At 50.5% G+C, this 19458-nt stretch overlaps 1 protein-coding gene across 1 annotated transcript in view; it reads left to right on the top strand.

Moving 5' to 3' along the window:
• The first annotated feature begins 8839 nt into the window (after positions 1-8839).
• Positions 8840-19458, top strand: part of SBK1 (SH3 domain binding kinase 1) — a 63858-nt gene continuing 53239 nt past the window's right edge. The window contains exon 1 of the mRNA XM_050773950.1: positions 8840-9254. Within this exon, the coding sequence (XP_050629907.1) occupies positions 9160-9254 (95 nt within the window). The 5' untranslated portion in view covers positions 8840-9159. The remainder of the gene's footprint in view (positions 9255-19458) is intronic.

Here is a 19458-nt window from a genome sequence, read left to right as displayed (position 1 = left end):
CCTTTCCCTGGAATGCTCTTCCCACAAGGATTTGCAGAGCTCTCTACTCAGCCCCTCCAGGTCCACACCACTCAAGTGTCACTTTATCAGTAAGGCCATCTGCAGCCACCTACCTAACATTGCAGACCTCCCACTCCATCCTCTTCTTGCTCCACTTTCTTCATCACTTATTATCATCACCCTTTTTTTATTAATTTCTTTTTCTTTTCTTTTCTTTTTTCTTTTTTTTTTGACGGAATCTCACTCTGTCGCCCAGGCTGGAGTGCAGTGGCGCAATCTCAGCTCACTGCAACCTCTGGTTTCCGGGTTCAAGCGATTCTCCTGCCTCAGCCTCCCAAGTAGCTGTGATTACAGATGCGTGCTACCATACCTGGCTAATTTTTTGTATTAGTAGAGACGGGGTTTCACCACGTTGGCCAGGCTGGTCTCAAACTCCCAACCTCAAGTGATCCTCCCGTCTCGGCCTCCCAAAGGGCTGGGATTAGTGGCATGAGCCACTGCACCTGGCCTATTTTAATAAATTTATCTTACTTATTATCTATCTCCTGCCACAAGAATATAACTCCACAAAGGCAGGGACTTACATTGGTTTTGTTCATTCCCAAATCCCCTGTGTCTAGAATATAAGTGCACATAGTAGGCACTGTAAATGTCATTTTCATTCTCATTTCACAGCTATAGAAGCTGAGGTTCATAGAGGAAAAATACTGGCTTTCACAGCACTCCTAGGTTTCCAACCCCAGACATTCTGTCCCCTTAACCCTACTCTACATTGTGGTTAGAAAATGCTTATTGTAGCACTGTGTGTAATAGAAGAAGGCTGTAAACAACCTGATTTCCCATCAATAGGGGAGTAGTTAAACAAATTACACTACCACATATCCTGTAATAACCTATAAAAGCAATCTGTAAATGAATTAAGCAGATCTATATGCACATATATGGAACAATCTTCAAGCTCTTGTTAAGTGAAAATAGCACGATGCCCAACAGTGCATTGCATGTGCTCTCGTGTGTGAAATAATAATAGTAATGATAATATAATAATAAACAGGGCCAGCAGTGGTGGCTCACGCCTGTAATCTCAGTACTTTGGGAGGCCAAGGTGGGAGGACCACTTGAGCCCACAGGTTCGAGACCAGCCTGGGCAACACAGTGAGACCTTGTCTCTACAAAAAATTTAAAAATTTCTTGGAGGCTGAGGTGGGAGGATCACTTGAGCCTGGGAGCTTGAGGCTGCAGTGAGCTATGATTGCACCAGTACACTCCAGCCTGGGTGACAGAGTGAGACCCCATCTCAAAAAATAAAATAAAAATAAATAATAAACAGGATAGTCACACACACAAAGGCTGGATGTGCAGAGAAATGTTCTGAAAGGATGCTCTAGAAACTGTTGACAAGGCAAAGGACAGTCTGGGGGCCTCTAGTAGGAGGAAGCCTTTATATTCCTTTTTGTAGCACTGAGTTTTTTTTGTTTTTTTTTTTATGGAATCTCACTGTGTCACCCAGGTTCGAGTGCAGTAGCACGACCTTGGCTCACTGCAACCTCCACCTCCTGGGTTCAAGGGATTCTCCTGCCTCAGCCTTCTGAGTAGCTGGGATTACAGGTGCCCACTACCATGCCTGGCTAATTTTTTGTATTTTTAGTAGAAACGGGGTTTCACCATGTTGGCCAGGCTCGTCTCGAACTCCTGACCTCAAGTGATCCTCCCACCTTGGCCTCCCAAAGTGCTGGGATTACAGGCGTGAGCCATCACACCCAACCAGCATTGGGATTTGAATTCATGTACATGATTTACTTTTTTTCAGCAACATAAATCTTCCACACAGTTTAAAACTCAAAGCTACAGGAGGTATCTCAAAAATTAGCAGCCCCTTATCCTGCTGCTCTGCACTCCAACTCTTCTCTTTCTAAATTAGGCAGTGCATTCAACTCTTTTAGTTGATCCTACTGTTTGCTGTTGTCTTTGGAAGTCAAGGTCATTCAAACTCTAAGCAACATGAAAATCACCCAGGGATCTTGTTAAAATACAGTTTCTGATTCAGCAGGTCTGGGGTAGGTTCCAAGACTGTGTATTTCTAATAAGCTCCCAGGTGATACTGATGCTACTGGTCCATGGATTATTCTTTGAATGGCAAGATTCTAAAGAATCTGCGAACACAGCTATTTCTTGATTTTTCTGATTTTGATCTTACTTCCTACTATAGAAAATGAAAATGTAGTTATCTAATATCCTATCCCTCCTCTTCCACACACATGCATTCTATCTTCATCCTCCCAATATAGTTACATAACCTTTTTGGTTAAATATGGTGACATAACCTTTTTGGTTAAAATAATTTTTGGTATTTATATTATTATACCTTTGTAGATAACATTCGCAGCTCAGCCACATAGTATACTATGATGGCATTTCGTTTTTTGTACAACTTTTTGTTTTCCCTGGAGTTAATCATTGCTTAATATTTTCATTTCACCTTTATCAGTGCATTCACAAACCTTCCTGGCAAAACTGAAAGGCTCTTCTTAGTAGATTCAAACACATTGCATAATCTAGGCCTTAGAGCCTCTGTCTCCTGACCCAATATAGGTTGGTTGCTCCAAGTATTTCCTCCAACAGAGCAAGACTCCGAAAAGAAAAAAAAAAGAGCAAGAAATGGGTTACTAAACAGAGTTTGAGGCAGGAAGCAGAAAGGAGGATTTGGAGCCTCTGCTATGAATTAGGTTACGACTGCTAATTGTATCCTACTTCCCCCCTCCCTCTTTTCAATAGTAATCCACTTTTGAACCTTGAACAATGCATATGGCCATGCCGCTATAGACTGAATTTCCCAGTCTCTCCTGCAGCGAGGAACCAACTATTTGCTAACAGAAAATGAGTAGGAGTAAGGAGTGTCACTTAGGCATCACTCCATCTTTCTTCCTTCTTGAGGACTAAAATGTGAGCATGATGCCTATAAGTCATTTTAGACCGAGAAGACCACCAACCCCTGGACTGCTACCTAAGAAACAAAATTCTACCTTGTGATAAAGAAAACTTGGCCCAAACCTGGCTCGGGATATAACGTTTTTCCATGTGATGCAATTCACAACCTCCTTCTGGGAAGACATTGGCATCCTTGACAAAATGAAGAAGCAACATTTTTTTTTTTTTTTTTTTTTTTTGAGACCAAGTTTCACTCTTGTTGCCCAGGCTGAAATGCAGTGGCACAATCTCGGTTCACTACAACCTCCACCTCCCAGGTTCAAGCGATTTTCCTGCTTCGGCCTCACAAGTAGCTGGGATTACAAGCATGCGCCACCACGCCTGGGTAATTTTTTGTATTTAGTAGAGATGGGGTTTGGTTTCACCACATTGGTCAGGCTAGTCTTGAACTCCTGACCTCAGGTGATCCACCTGCCTTCGCCTTCCAGAGTGCTGGAATTACAGGCGTAAGCTACCTTCCCTGGCTGCAACATTCTGATAAACTTTAATTCAAGTAAGACTTCTTCTAGGAAACCAGGGGCCCAGCGAGGTGGCTCATGCTTTGTAATCCTAGCACTTTGGGAAGCTGAGGTGGGAAAATTGTTTGAGGCCAGGACTTCAAGACTAGCCTGGGTAATATAATGAGACCCCCATCTTTACAAAAATTAAAAATTAAAAAAATTAGCTGGGAATGGTGACACAGGCTTGCAGTCCCAGCTACTCAAGAGGCTGAGGTGGAAGGATTGCTTGAGCCCAGATAAAGGCTGCAGTGAGCTATGATCATGCCTAGGTGGGGCCTGGGCGGACAAAGAAGATGAAGCCTGGCAGAGGCCATTCTCCGATCCCTGGATCCTGGGTTCCAGATAGCTATGGTGATAGGTGAGGGCCCCAGCAGACAGATTCTCTAAATGGTCCGAGCATTTCCAGCCAGCCAAGGGTGGGCCTCAGCTCCATCAGGAAGGGCCTGGGCCCACCAGGAAGCAGGAAGGGCCTCCCCAAGGCGGAGCTATCTCAGGCCTCTTCCTTTTTTGGAGGCTCATTGTGTTTTGGAAACATTAAAAAATACCAAAAACAACATTATGAAAACCATGGTGTATCTTAAATGTTTACATCTGCCTAATGAATACTCTTGTTTTCATTTTGCTTGTTTGAGACAGAGTCTCACTCTGTCGCCCAGGCTGGAGTGCAGTGGCGCGACCTTGGCTCACTGCAACCTCCGCCTCCTAGGTTCAAGCGATTCTCGTGCCTCAGCCTCCCGAGTAGCTGGGATTATAGGCGCCAGCCACCACGCCCAGCTAATTTTTGTATTTTTAGTAGAGACGGGGTTTCACCATGTTGGTCAGGCTGGTCTCAAACTCCTGACTTCAGGTGATCCACTGGCCTCGGCCTCCCAAAGTACTGGGATTACAAGAGTGAGCCACCACACCCGGTTGTAATAAACACTCTTAATACAGACACACAAATACAGGGTCGTATAGCTGTTCCATTCACAAGATAATTACAGGACTCATACAGGACATTGACCACCACGGGGTAGTGGAGGAGGGTGTGGTCTGAGAAGGGGAGGTTTCCTGAATGACGTCCCATGAATGTCTCAGCTCTCAATCCCATCAGAGAAACTGTCATGCCTGAGTGTATGACGGCATGCAAAGATAATACCACAGGTCAACGTTTTGTTTTTCTTGTTTTTCATTTTTTGAGATGAAGTATCACTTTGTCACCCAGGATGGAGTGCAGCGGCATGATCTAGGCTCACTGCAACCTCCACCTCCTGGGTTCAAGCGATTCTCCTGCCTCAGCCTCCCAAGTAGCTGAGATCACAGGCATGCTCCACCATACCCTGCTAATTTTTGTATTTTTGGTAGAGACGGGGTTTCACCATGTAGCCCATGCTGTTCTCGAACTCCTGACCTCAGGTGATCCACCAGCCTTGGCGTCCCAAAGTGCTGGGATTACAGACGTGAGCCACAGTGCCAGCCAAGTAAGTCTACGTTTAAGGTTCTTAATGTGGGGCCCAGGCCAGATTCCTCCAACTCCTCAAGACAGGTCTGTAAGCCAGGCCTGAATCCAGGAGGATGACCAGGGCTGACCCTGAGTGGTGAGAGGAAAGCTCCCCCGCATCCCAAAGCAACAGAGCCAAGGGCTACAGGTCTGGCTCTGGCGCCAGAAGTTTGTGACATGGCCCCTGCTGTCCCATGGTGTGGCCCATAGGTCTGGCTCGGTGGCCAGGAGGGACTGGGGGGAGGCAGAGGGAACCACCATCCCTCTGGGAAGGGTGGCAAATGGCTGAGATCGAAGGGGTCAGACCCTCCAAGATGTTCGGGGCAGAGTTTGGAACTGCATGGTGACTCTAATCCTCCTTTCCTAGAGGGTTGGAGGTGGGAGAGGGAAAGGTGGAGTCTCAGGCTCTTGTGAACTGCGTCTGAGCCTCCACCCGCTACCTCCAGCCAAAGAGCCAGGCCCAGCCACCCAAACAGGAGACAGACAGAGCTTCACAGCCACTGAGAATTAAGACCTATTGATTTTCCCCATTAGCTAGAGAATGCCATCAAAGTGCATTAAAACCAGGCAAAGCAGCAGCATCGTGAATAATTAACATCTGCAAATGACAACCCCATGCGGCTGGAGGGAGGCGGGAAGGGACTTCTAGAGGCCTGGGGCACCCTGACCCCTTCTGACCCCCACCTCAGGGAGGCTGCCCTCCCCTCCCTGTCTCTTGTCCCCTCTCATTCCCTGTCCTCTCCTTAAAGAAACACAAAGTCCACGCCGCAGCCAGCGACCTAAGCCGATGCTGGAGCAGGGAGGATAGAGCACTGAGGCAAGAGTCAGGGGTGGCAGCTCTGCTGTGTGTCACCGTGTGACCTCAGCGAAGTTGCTGCCCCTTTCTGGGCTCATTCTCCACCTCTGCACAGTGCAGCGATCAGCCCAGCCGGCCTCTTGCTCAGTCTGTGGTTCTAGACAGGGACAGTGATGTCCAAAGTCACACAGCAGGTCTGCAGCAGAGCCTGGGCCACTGGGCACTCTCCCCCAGCCCAGTCTATGGGACCCCTTTGTGCCAATCAGAAAAAAGCACCCCTTTGGGTAAACCAGCTGGAAAAGGCCACTCCTTTGAGCATACCAATTTGAAAATGAATGCATGACCTCTGAATAGATCAATTAGAAAAAGGCACCCTTCTAGGGGAACTATTTTTTTGTTGTTGTTTTTTGAGACAGGGCCTCTCTCTGTCTTCCAAGCTGGAGTGCAGTGGCGCGATCTCGGCTCACTGCAACCTTCATCTCCTGGGTTCAAGCGATTCTCCCATCTCAGCCTCTCGAGTAGCTGGGATTACAGGTGTGCGCCACCACGCCTGGCTAATTTTCCTATGTTTAGTAGAGATGGGGTTTCACCATATTGGCCAGGCTGATCTCTAACTCCTGACCTCAGGCAATCCACCCTCCTCAGCCTCCCAAAGTGCTGGGATTGCAGGCCTGAGCCACTGTGTTTGGCCTAGAGGAACTAATTTTTTAAAGGCACCCTTCAGACTAACCAATAAAAAAAAAGCACCTTTTGGGTGGGCCAATAAGAAAAAGGCAACTCCCCATGCTGTCACAGTTGAAAAGTGCAAGTCTTGGCAGAGCAGAGGTAGGGCTGGATACCAACCCCCATCCATCTCTCCCCTCCCCTCCCCTCTTCTCTCCCTTACCCCCGACTGTCTCCTATCTGCCAGGGTCTCCTTGTGCATTGTGCACAGCCTAAACAACTGTACATGGCCACTCTGTTCCAAGCCTCCACCTTCTCTGGGCCAAGGAGGCCCAGACCTATTCTTCCAGCCAGTGGAATTCAGTTCCACATGTATCGATGGTCCCTTCCAAGCCTCTCTGCTTCCCCACCTCCAAACTCCTCAGCCCCTTAGCTAACCCAAGTTCCCACTTCCATCTTCCTCCCACCCATCCTTCTTCCTCAGAGCCCTGGATGGGCAGCTCTGGAACGAATCCCTCCTGCATCTCCCATCTCCGACTACATTACCTCTGCCTTCTTGCTGCTTTGCAGTGTGCCGTCCCTGCCTTTCACGCCTCTGAGCCTTCGCACACTCTATTCTCTCTGGTGGCAAAACCTCCTCTCTTGAGCCCCCTGAAAAACCCTACTCACTCTTCAAGGCCCGGCTTAAAGACCTCTGCCTCTCACTCTCCTCCTCAAATGCCAGCCAGTTCTTGCCTCTGGGCTTTTGCACCTCTTCCTAGAATGTTCTCCCTCCAGATCTGGCTGGTTCCTCCTTCCTCCTCCTTCTCCTCCTCCCCCTGCGGGTTTCAGCTCCAGTGTTCCCTCCTTGGGAGGTATTCCCTGAACACCCCATCTAACTACCTCCCCATCAGCCTGTCACATGTCTCTGTTTTATTTTATTTTTTTAGCACTTTGGACAATCTGAATTTATTTTTCCTTTGTTTATGGGCGCTTCCAGAGCCACTGTGAATGGTTGTGCATGTTGTCAATTGCAGAGGAGGTGAGTGGGGCTGAAACCCAGCCTGGGTCCACACTACGAGCTGGTGCTGGGGCTGTACTTGCTTGGTGGGAAGCAGCTTTTCCTAATCCACATGATGGCACTATGCAGGCAAGCTGCAGCTCCGCTGGTGTCACCTCCTGCAGTGACACCCAAACCCACCAAAGAGGAATGGCACCTGCTCACTTCACTGCTGTATGCCCATGTCCAACACGGTGCCTGGTACTAGACAGGTGCTCAATAAACATTTCCAAGCCTGGTGCAGTCGCCGCAATCCCAGCTACTTGGGAGGCTGAGATGGGAAGATCGCTTGAGCCCAGGAGTTTGAGACCAACCTGGGCAGCGTAGCGAAACCCTGTCTCAAAAAAATAAATACATACATACATAAATTCAGGCAAACAAATTCTCTTCTGATTCCCCCACTCCCACCCTCTTCCCATACTCCTCAATAAAATATGCTAGGCACTGTGGCTGCTTCGTCGCTGGGTCTCACTGAAGCCAGCCCCAGAACTGGGCCCAGGGTTGGCAAAGGTGACTGTTAAGAGAACATGGGAGGACCCAGGAAGTTGAGGGGTGACTGTGTGAGTTTGGGAGCCCTGGGGATGCTGCCTGAAGCTCTGAGCCCTGTCTATTCCAGAGGTGCTGCCCTGACCCCCGAGTCCCCCCTCCCAGGGCCCCCCAGCTTCCTGGAGGTGCACGTGGAGGGGTCAGGTGGCCAACACACTCCCAAGCCCTGGGAGCCCAGTGCGGCACAGAGACTCGTGGGCAGGAGGTGGCACTGAGGGTCCCGCTGCCGCAGCCAGGCTCAGAGCGGGGGCAGGATCAAGGCACCGCCCTTCCCTGCACTCCCCGAAGCCATTTCGCCAGGCCGCCTGGCCGCACCCGCCCGCCCTGTCCGCCTCCCTAGCTCTGGCAGAGAAGGAGTTAACCTCCAGGCTTCTCAGCGTGAATGTAGAGCTATTAATACCCACAGCCCAGCCAGTCTGCCAGAGAAGCCACTGGAGCTGGGGAGAGCAGCGAGCCGGGAGAGCCGCCAGTCACAGCCGGGACCGGGACTCCAGGGGTCAGAACTTTTCTCGAGGACGGCGTGGGCACCGTGCCAACCTCACCTGGCCCTTGCCCATCTTTCAGCTGCAGGTCCCAACCCTCTCTCCTGGAGGCCACCCATGCCACCCACCCCAGCCAAGGAGAACAAACTTTCTTAGGGAAGCCACCTCTGCGGCCGTGCTGGCTGAACTGGGAGGAGCAGACGGTCAGACAGGCTGGACAGACAGGGGGACTGGGGCACAGGACACCTGCGAGCCTGCCCTCCCAGTCCTGCCTCTGACAGACAGCCACAGAGTGGGCAGCTGGGGGACCTAGGGTTCCACAGGGGCAGTGGGGGGGCACCGCCGGACCTCCATCCACCCACCAACCACCTCGGAGTCCAGGTGGCTGGACACTGCTTCCCAGGGCCCAGCCCCGTGGCTGGAACCCCCGCGGGTCACGACAGGAGCTCCCACCAGAGCCCCCGGCTCCTCCACCCACCGAGGCGACGGGCAACCTGAGTGAGAAGGCACAGGTGGCGGGCGGGCAAGTGCAGAGCCCCGAAGCTGACGGGCTGCTGACCCTGGAGCGCCCTGGCTCGGGGACTCCTGCCCAGGCTGGCGACGATGCTGTGGAGGCCACCCCCGGCCACCCCTGCCCTGTCCTGGAGCTACCTCCGGCCTGGCCCATGGGCTGCGGAGTCGATGATGTGCCGGCCTTCTGCTTCGTCTGCTTCCACAGGGAGGAGGAGGAGGAGCTGCTGGAAGAAGTCCCATTGCGGAGGTCAGTGCCTGTGGGTGGCCAGCGGGTGGGCAGTGGGTGGGCACAGCGCTCGACCTGGGGTGTCTCTGGACCTGGCCACCTTGCTTCAAGTCAATCTCTCTCTGTCCACTGCTTACCACCCACTGCCACTTCCTGCTTCAGATCTCAGATCTCTTACCTGGTTGTTGCCACAGCCTCCTCCCTATCTCCCCCACCCTGGCCCCAGAATGGCTTTCACGTCCTCTTCCACAGTGAGCATGTCCCTCCCCTGCTCAGAGCCCTCCATGGCTCCCAGCTCCCGTGGGATGAAGTTGACACTCGGCTGAGCATTCAAGGCCTGCGTGATTGGGGCCAACATCCCCCGCCTCACCTCACTGTGTTCCCCTATATTCACCTCCAGTGAAACTCTGCCCAGACTTCTCTTTCCCTGTTCTCCTCCATCCAGGCCCAGCTGCAACACTTCCTCCTTCAGGAAGCCCTCCTGGATGTCCCTGTCCCACCCCAACCTGAGAGCCACCTTTCCATCCTGCACGGCAGTGGCACCTAACAGGTGTTCCATCTTTGTTGAATTCTTAAGTGAAAATGTGTGCATGTGTATTTGCTTGTGTGTGTGTGTGTGTGTGTGTGTGTGTAAAAGAGGAGGGAGAGAGAGAGAATGGTTTGTGTGGCTGCGTGACTGGGTATTGGGGGTGACCGTGTCTGACTGTGAGCCTGTGTACATGTTTGTGGGAGCAGGTGTGAGTTCTGCATAGCTATGTGGCGGGAAGGGCTGTGCCTGGGGCCCAGTGGGAGTTCATGCCCTAGAGACCATTGTTCCTTTAGCCAGCTCTCCCCACCCCCACCTGCAGGGAAACCCAGGCTCCAGCCAAGTGCATTATCCAAGCCGTGACCACAGGCTCTGGGAGTGATCTGCAGGGGAGACAGGGGTCACCTCTGCTCCAGCCCAGCCTGCCTGCGCCTCCATCACTGTCTGAGTCAGCACTGCCCTGCCCTGGGTGGGGAGAAGGGCAGGCGTGGGCCAAGCGAGTTTTCCCCTCCAGGACCCTTGCAGGACAAGCGGGCCAGGCGTGGGCTCCTGCAGCCTAGGCCGGGTTCCTCCCTGACTTTCTCTGTTGGACCCTGGGTCCACAGTTCCCGCTCCGTGGGCCTCTGTCTCCTCGTCTGTGAAATGGGAGGATGTTCCCTGCTGTGGTTGTTGTCAGCTTAACGTTCAACACAGTGACTGGCCACCCACAGACTGCCAGGGCCTGGGCTGGGGACTGGAACCCGGCTCACAGGGTCGCAGCCTGCTAGGAGAGACAAAAGAGAAGACAGGTCAGTTCCACACAGAGTAGTGGGCATCTTGATGGGCATGGTTGCACAGTGCCCGGGAAGTCAGGAGGCAAGACGGACCACCTCTGCCCACAGGAGCCATCAGAGGCCCACCAGGTCTGTCTTAACGTGCAAGTGCCCTCCCAGGGGCGAGAGAGGCTGAGGAAAGGGCATCGCAGGCAGCGGGAACAGCAAGAGGGAAGGCTTGGTGCAAACAAAAAATGAAGTGTGGATGGTGGGGATGAGGCTGGCAGAATGGGGCCAGATCACAGAGGGCCTGGATGCTGAGCCGGGGACCTGACCCATAGGCACTGAAGCAAGCAATGGAGAAGACTCGAGGCAAAACAGGGGCAAGTGAGGAGAGGCAAGGGAATAATAGGTGCAGAAGGGCTTCTTGAACTCCAGAGCAATGGTCTCATGATAGAACCCCATGTTCATCGTGAACACACAAAATGCTTGTTGAATGAATAAATGAATGAATGAATGAACGAATATGATATTGAAAGACAGGGCATCAGGCTGGGTGTGGTGGCTCACACCTGTAACCACAGACTTTTGGGAGGCCAAGGCGGGTAGATAGCTTGAGCTCAGGAGTTCGAGACCAGCCTAGGCAACATAGTGAGACCCCCACCTAAACACACACACACACACACACACACACACAATTAGCCAGGCATGGTGGCATGCACCTGTAGTCCCAGCTACTCCATGGGCTGAAGCAAGAGGACCCCTTGAGTCCAGAAGTTTGAGGCTGCACTGAGCTATGATCACGCCCCTGCATTCCAGCCTAGGCAACAGAGCGAGACCCTGTCTCAAAAAAGAGAAAGAGAGAGAGAGGGCATGGGAATGATCTGAGTTGAATTGTTAAAAAATACTACCCTCCCAGACCCTGCCTCGGAGATTTTGCAGCTTCAGGCCTTAGGATGGATGTGTAATTTTGATCAGTTTCTTCCAGGTGAACAACTTAAGCAAACCAGCGTTTGGGAAGCCCCAGAAAGAGACAGGCACAGGCCTTAGGGTTGGCAGCTGTGAAATCCTGCCCCCTCCTCCCTCATCCCTTCATCTCCCACTTCTGATTCTGGGGACTCTGTAGGGGATATCTCTCCGCCTCCTGCCCTGGGAGTATGGTAGCCTGTGTTTGCAGGAGCTGGTCTCCTTTCTAGCTGGCAGGTTCTGGCCCTTTAAGACCTGGGAGGGGACAGGGCCAGGCTGGGCAGAGACAGTGACCACAGGTGCCAGGTGGTGAAGCTAAAAATACTGAGTGATGCGTCCGCCCAGGCTGCAGGAGCCAGTGCTGGCTGGGGAGGGTGGGACGGAAGGCTCTGGAGTGTTTCTTTGCTGCTGGAGGAGGGGCAGTGGGACAGTGAGGCTGGGTGGGGTCACCTTGGGGACTTAGAGGAATCTGTGGCTGCCCCCAGCCAACCCTGCCCCGCCTCTCCCAGCCTTGCTCCAGCCCCTGGTAGGCTCCAGGATTCACTCCTAGAATAGCTGGCTGCCACGTTTCACAGCCCCGGGCAGGCTAATTCTGGTGCATCCCGCTTCTGTGTGATCCTGGGGAAGTCACTTCTCTTTGGGTCTCTGTAAAATTAAAGAGTTGGACTTTCTCAGGCATTTGTAGGGAAAGAAAGGCAACGAAGCGGGGCAGGTGACCAGTTCACTCCTTTGTGGATTCAGTACATTTCCCCTGAGGCTCCCTGTGGACTGGATGCTGAGGCCACTGCAATGAATGTGACACAGCCATGTCCCTGGAGGGGCTTGCCGCCTAGTGAAGACAAAACAACACAGGCTCCAACAGACAGCGCAATGTGCTATAATAGAGGTGTGAGCACTGTGCCCTCGGCTTCTGTTGTGGGACGATGCAAGAGACAGCCCCACAGGGAACACATCTGCATTTGATGAAAATTTGTCAGCAAACCCATCACCCACAGTGATGTTCACCAGCCACCTACATCTGGTGTTTTGATGTATTAATTAAGGTGAGCCAAGCTGTTGGAATAAATAAGCTTGGCAATCGTAATGGCTCAACACAGAAGAGCCTTATGTTCTGTGTATGTGTGTGTTGGCAGGGGGTGGTGATGGAGGAGACTCTGCTCCACGTGATCTTTCAGGGATCCAGGCTCCTCTCATCTTGTGACTCCATCATCACCCATGGCCACTGCTGGATCTTCTGCATCCAGCTTGCAGATGTAGAACAAGAGTGGAGACCACACAGGAGGTTTTTATGAAGCAAAGCTGGAAATGGCCTCCTTTACTTCTGCCCACATGCATTGGCCAGAACAGCTCATTGCAAGAAAAGCTGGGAAATGTAGTCCAGTCCACATGAAAGCATCCAGTACATAATAGATGCCCAATGTGCTCGTTCATTCATTCACTCAACAAATTTCATTGCATAGCTTTTGTGGGCTAGCACCAGAAACTGGACTGAAAATACTATCCCTGCTCTCATGGGGTTTATATCTAATGAGGGAGTCAAACAAAACACAAGTGAACAAATCGTCAAGGTTCAAAGCCCACTGCGAAGGAAATTACCAGGGATGCTGGAGACAGCCGCTTTGCATACGGTAAACAGGGAGGTGAAGACATTTCATCTGAGACCTAGGGAATGAGAAGGAGCCAGCAGTGGGGAGAGGGGTGGTAACAGCAGCTTGGGCAAAGCAAATTGAGAGCAACAGGTAGGCAGGGGCATGGAGAGGGCTCAGTGTGGCCGAGGCAGAGCAAATGATGGAGACAGTGACAAGAGGCAGGGCATGAGGGACAGGAACAGCCAGGCCACGTAGACCTTGGCACCCATGGCGAGGAGAATGGATTTTGTTCCAGATGGAATTGGGAAGCCTTTGAGAGCTCTTAAATGGGGGAAGTTGTATGATCTGACTGACATTTTAAAGGATATTTCAGGCTATGCTTGGGAGAATCAATGGTGATAGGCCAGAAGGAATAGAGGACGCCAACGTGGAGGTCATGGTGGTGGGCAGCTTTGGAGATGGGGAAGTAAGAAAGTGCTTTCTGAATATATTTAGGAGGCTGGGCACAGTGGTTCATACCTATAATCCCAGCACTTTGGGAGACCATAAATAGAGGATTGCCTGAGCCCAGGAGCTCCAGTCCAGCCTGGGCAACCTAATGAGACCCTATCCCTACAAAAGAAAAATTCTAAAATTAGCTGGGCATGGTGTCACGGGCCTGTAGTCCCAGCTACTCGGGAGGCTGAGGTGGGAGGGTTGCTGGAACCCAGGAATTTGAGGCTGCAGTGAGCTGTGATTGTGTCACCATACTTCAGCCTAGGTGACACAGCAAGACCCTGTCTCTAAAAACAAAGATAAAGTAAAAACAAACATTGGAGACAAATCCACAGAATTTTCTGATGGGTTAGAGGAGGAAGGGAACCTGGGGTGATCTGGGCTTTGGGAATTACAGAGGTGCATGTATAATGGGCAGATTCGATGGAGGGAAGAGGCTTGGTGAGAACATCAAGAATACAGGCTCATGCCTGTAATCCCAGCACTTTGGGAGGCCGAGGCGGGCGGATCACTTGAGGTCAGGAGTTCAAGACCAGCCTGACCAACACAGTGAAACCCCCGTCTCTACTAAAAATACAAAAATTGGCCAGGCATGGTGGCACACACCTGTAGTCCCAGCTACTAGGGAGGCTGAGGCAGGAAAATAGCTTGAACTTGGAAGGCGGAGGTTGCAGTGGGCGGAGATCGTACTACTGCACTCCAGCCTGAGCAACAAAGCGAGACTCCGTCTCAAAAAAAAAAAAGTCCTGTCACGGCTATTTTCCATTTGAGAAGCAGCTTAGGTGTCCAAGTGAAGATGTCAAGAGAGGACATCATAATGAGAGTCTGGAGTTCAGAAGAGGAGCCTCTCGGCTGGCGGCGGAACTCCAGGGTCATTGGTAAACAGATGGTGTCTCGAGCCATGAGATCTCACAGGAGAGAGGGGAGGGAAGAGGCTCCAGGATAGGGCTCTGAGGACTCCGCGGTATTGAGATCATGTGGAGGAGAAGCCAGCGAGGGAGGCAGAGAAGGAGCAGCTGGGAAAGTGGGAGGGAAACTGAGAGCATGTGCAGTCACAGAAACCAAGGAAGTGTCTCGAGGAGAGGGGGCATGGTCCACCCGCTTCAAAGATGTGAACAGTCCAGGGAAACGAGATTAGATTCAGCTGCCAGGAGCGTTGGAACATGCCTGCAATCCCAGCACTTCGGGAGGCCAAGGCAGGAGGATTGCTTGAACCCAGGATTTGAAACCAGCCGGGGAAACTTAGGGAGACCCCCATCTTTACAAAAAGTTAGAGAAAAAAAAAAAAATAGGGCTTGCGCAGTGGCTCACAGCTATAATCCCAGCACTTGAGGAGGCAGAGGCAGGAGGATCACTTAAGGCCAGGAGTTTGACACTAACCTGGGCAACATAGTGAGACCCCATCTCTATTAAAAAAAAAAAAAGAAGAAGAAGAAGAAGAAAGAAAAAAATCCAGGCATCATGGCACGTGTCTGTAGTTCCAGCTACTCAGGAGGTTGAGGTGGGAGGGTTGCTTGAGCTCGGGAGGTCAAGGCTACACCGAGCCATGATGGCACCACTGTACTCCAGTCTGGGAGACAGACAGACTCTGTCTCATAAATAAATAAATAAATACTAGTCAGGCATGGTGGCATGCACCTGTAGTCCTAGCTACTCGGGAGGAGGCCAAGGCGGGAGGATTGCTTGAGCCCAGGAGTTCAAGCTTACAGTGATTGCACCACTGCACTCTAGCCTGGGCAAAAGAGAAAGACCCTAATCTCTAAAAAATATAAAAATTAAAATTAAAAACATAAGTAATTTTTTTAAAGAGAAAAAAGATTAGATTTAGTGATGTAGAAGTCAAGAGTGACTTTGATAAGAATGCATCATGAAACCTGGTGCGGTGGCTCACTCCTGTAATCCTAGCATTTTGGGAGGCTGAGGCAGGTGGATCACTTGAGGTCAGGAGTTTGAGACCAGCCTGGCCAACATGGTGAAACCCTGTCTCTACTAAAAATACAAAAATTAGCCCGGCGTGGTGGCATGCACCTGTAATCTGAGCTACTCGGGAGGCTGAGACAGAAGAATCGTTTGAACCTGGGAAGCGGAAGTTGCAGTAAGCCGAGATTGCACCACTGCACAGAGCGAGACTGTCTCAATTAAAAAAAAAAAAAAAAAAAAAAAAAATGCAATCATGAAGCGGTGGAAACAAAACCAGGTTTGATGTGGTTAAAGAAGGAAGATTGAACACACACATGTAACTTCTCTATATCCTAAAGCCCCATTGAAAGGATAATGAGGCTGAGTACAGCGGCTCACGACTGTAACCCAACACCTTGGAAGGCCGAGGCAGGAGGATCACTGGAGCTCAGGAGTTCAAGACCAGCCCAGGCAACAAAGCAAGGCCCTGTCTCTACAAAAAAAATTTTAAAAATTAGCTGGGCATAGTGACATGTATCGGTATTCCCAGCTACTGGAGAGGCTGAGGTGGGAGGGTGGCTTGAACCCAGGAGTTCAAGGCTGCAGTGAGCTATGATCACACCACTGCACTCCACCCTAGGTGACAAAGGGAGACCTTGTCTCTAAAAAAAAAAAAAAAAAAGAAAAGAAAAGAAAAAGGATAGTGAGTGGATTTTTTAAGGTGCGGGCATCAGTCTTTTATTGCTTCCATAACAAATTGCCATAAACGTAGTTGCCTTAAACTAAACAAATTAATTCTTATGGTTTTATATGTCAAAACTGACACAGGTCTCACTGAGCTGAAATCAAAGTGTTGACAGGATGGCTCTAGGAAGCTCTTCCTAGAAGGGCTTTCTGGATGCTACAGGCGAGAACCCATTTCTTTGACTTTTCCATCTTCCAGAAGGTACCTGCATGCCTTGGCCTGTGGTCCCCTCCCTCCAGCAAGGTAGCATCTCTCTGATTTCTCATCACATCACTTTCTTTTTTCTTTTCTTTTCTTTTTTTTTTTTAAACAACAACAACAACAACAACAGGATCTCGCTCTGTAGCCCAGGCAGAAGTGCAATGGCCCAATCAGGCTTGCTGTAGCCTTGACCTCCTGGGCTCAAGTGGTCCTCCCTCCTTAGTCCCCCGAGCCACTGGGACTACAGACATGCGCCACTACACCATGGCTAATTTTTCTTTTTTTTTTTTTTTTTTTCAGACGGAGTCTCACTCTGTTGCCCAGGCTGGAGTGCAGTGGCAAGATCTCAGCTCACTTCAACCTCCGCCTCCGGGGTTCAATCAATTCTCCTGTCTCAGCCTCCTGAGTAGCTGGGATTACAGGCGTGCACCACCACACCCGGCTAATTTTTTTATTTTTAGTAGAGGCAGCGTTTCACCATGTTGGCCAGGCTCTTCTCAAACTCCTGACCTCAGGTGATCTGCCCACCTCAGCCTCCTAAAGCTCTGGGATTGCAGGCTTGAGCCACTGCACCCAGCCTAATTTTTAATTTTTTATAAAGATTGGGCCAGGGAGAGGCGGGGGCATCTCACCATGTGGCCCAGGCTGATCTTGAACTCCTGAGCTCAAGTGATCCTCCCGCCTCGGTTTCCCAAAGTGCTGGGATTACAGGTGTGGGCCACTATTCGTGGCTGTATCACTTTCTCTGACTACACCTGGGAAAGGTTTTCACAATTCATGTGATTAGATTGGGCATTATCCAGACTGATCTCCCCTTCTCAAGCTTCTTAACCTTAATCACATTTGCCAAGTCCCTTTTGCCACGGAAGGTAACATGTTCACGGCTTCTGGGGATTAGGACATGGATGTTTGCAGGGGGCCATTGTTCTGCCCAACACAGCATGAAGCAGTGAGAACTAATCAAATGAAAATGGAGAAAATAGCAACACCATTTTGGAATCTGGGATGGTAAATGAACACGTGGTAATAACTGACTTAGCAGGTTGAGGAATTTGCACTTCAAGTGAACCCTAAACTGGGGTTAGGACAGGCCAACGAGTATAATTTATACTGCAAAATCCCCCAAAGGTGTGGCATTAATAGCCTAAGTACCTCTGGAAATGAGAGTAAAGCTGGGGCTGAACCCCAGAAGGACTAGGGTAAGAAGGGCTTAAATCCTCAAATGTCCTTGCAGCCAGGCACAGTGGCTCATGCCTGTAATCCCAGCGCTTTGGGAGGCTGAACTGGAAGGATTGCTTGAGGCCGGGAGTTCAAAACCAGCCTGAGCCACATAGCAAGACCTTGTCTCTAAAAAAGGTAAAACTTAACCAGGCATGGTGGTGTGCACCTGTAGTCCCAGCTACATGGGAGGTTGAGGTGGGAGGATTGCTTGAGCCTAGGAGTTTGAGACCAGCCTGGGCAACATAGTGAGACCCCATCTTTACAAAACAGTTTTGTTCATTCCTGGAGGTTCCTCCCCCTGTCAAATAGCATCTAGCTTTTGTTTCATAGTTATAGTATATTTTCTTAAATATCTAAATATAGTAGTAATAGTTCTGTGAGTTTTTTGGGTTTTGTTTTTGTTTAGAGATAGAGTCTCACCCTGTCAACTAGGCTGGAGTGCAGTGGTGGGATCAGGGTTCACTACAGCCTCCACTTCTAGGGTTCAAGCAATCCTCCTACCTCAGCCTCCTGAGTAGCTGAGATCATAGGTGTGCACACCAAACCTGGCTAATTTTTAAAAATGGTTTTTTGTGGGTGAAGATGATTCTCAGTATGTTGCCCAGAAATCAAAACTATTGACCAGGCTCGGTGGCTCATACCTGTAATCCCAGCACTTTGGGAGGCCGAGGTGGGTGGATCACCTGAGGTCAAGAGTTCGAGACCAGCCTGGCCAAAATGGCAAAACCCTGTTTCTACTAAAAATACAAAAATGAACCAGGCATGGTGGCACGCGCCTGTAGTCCCAACTACTCGGAAGGCTGAGACACGAGAATTGCTTGAACCTGGGAGGCGGAGGTTGCAGTGAGCCAAGATCATACCACTGCACTCTAGTCTGGGTGACAGAGCAAGACTCCATCTCAAAGAAAAAAAGAAAAGAAAAGAAAAGAAGGTAAAAAGAGCTAAAGAGCTAGGCAGCGACTTTGATGTTGATCCAGCAGTCTTGGCCAACCCATGGAGGAGCTCAAGGGCAAACATTGTGCAGGAGAGGAGCCCCAGTGTCCCCACTGTCCTCAGTCATTGGCTGGAGCTGCCCAACAAGACGTTTGTCTTGGCTCAAATTCTGTGGCAGATCTCAAAGACACTGTAGTTGAAGGCTGTCAGCCAACTGCAATCCTCAAATCCAAATAGCAAGTTCTTTCTTTCTTTTTTTTTTTTTTTTTGAGATGGAGTCTTTCTCTGTCACCCAGTGTGGAGTGCAATGGTGTGATCTCGGCTCATTGCAACCTCTGCCTCCTGGGTTCAAGTCATTCTCCTGCCTCAGCCTCCTGAGTAGCTGGGATTAAAGGTGCCCACCACCATGCGTGGCTCACTTTTGTATTTTTTAGTAGAGGTGGGTTTTCACCATGTTGGTCAGGCTGGTTTCGAACTCCCGACCTCAGGTGATTCACTGACCTCGGCCTCCCAATGTGCTGGGATTGCAGGTGTGAGCCACCACGCCCAGCCTGAAAGTTGTTTCTTGAAGGGAGAACCAAGCAGCCACCTCCATGACTACTACAGATGGGAAATAGGAAAGAAAGGGTATGAGGATTAGAGGATCATTGCAGGCATCCCATATCTGAACAAAGGAGCTCCAGAAAGACAGTACAGAGGAGAGGAAATAGTCAAAGAAATGTTTCCAATATTTCTTAGAACTGAAGGGCCTGAGTTTCCTGATTGAAAGAGCCCATGGAGTGACCATCCAAAGGATAAAAATAGGCCAGATGCAGTGGCTCATGCCTGTAATCCCAGCCCTTTGGGAGGCCGAGGCAGGAGGATCACTTGAGGTCATGAGTTTGAGACCAACCTGGCC

This window comes from Macaca thibetana, chromosome 20, assembly GCF_024542745.1.
Source record: "Macaca thibetana thibetana isolate TM-01 chromosome 20, ASM2454274v1, whole genome shotgun sequence".
NCBI classification, from domain to species: Eukaryota; Metazoa; Chordata; class Mammalia; order Primates; family Cercopithecidae; genus Macaca; species Macaca thibetana.
The sequence above is the reverse complement of the archived record's forward strand: the minus strand, read 5'-3'. Positions and strand labels throughout refer to the sequence as shown.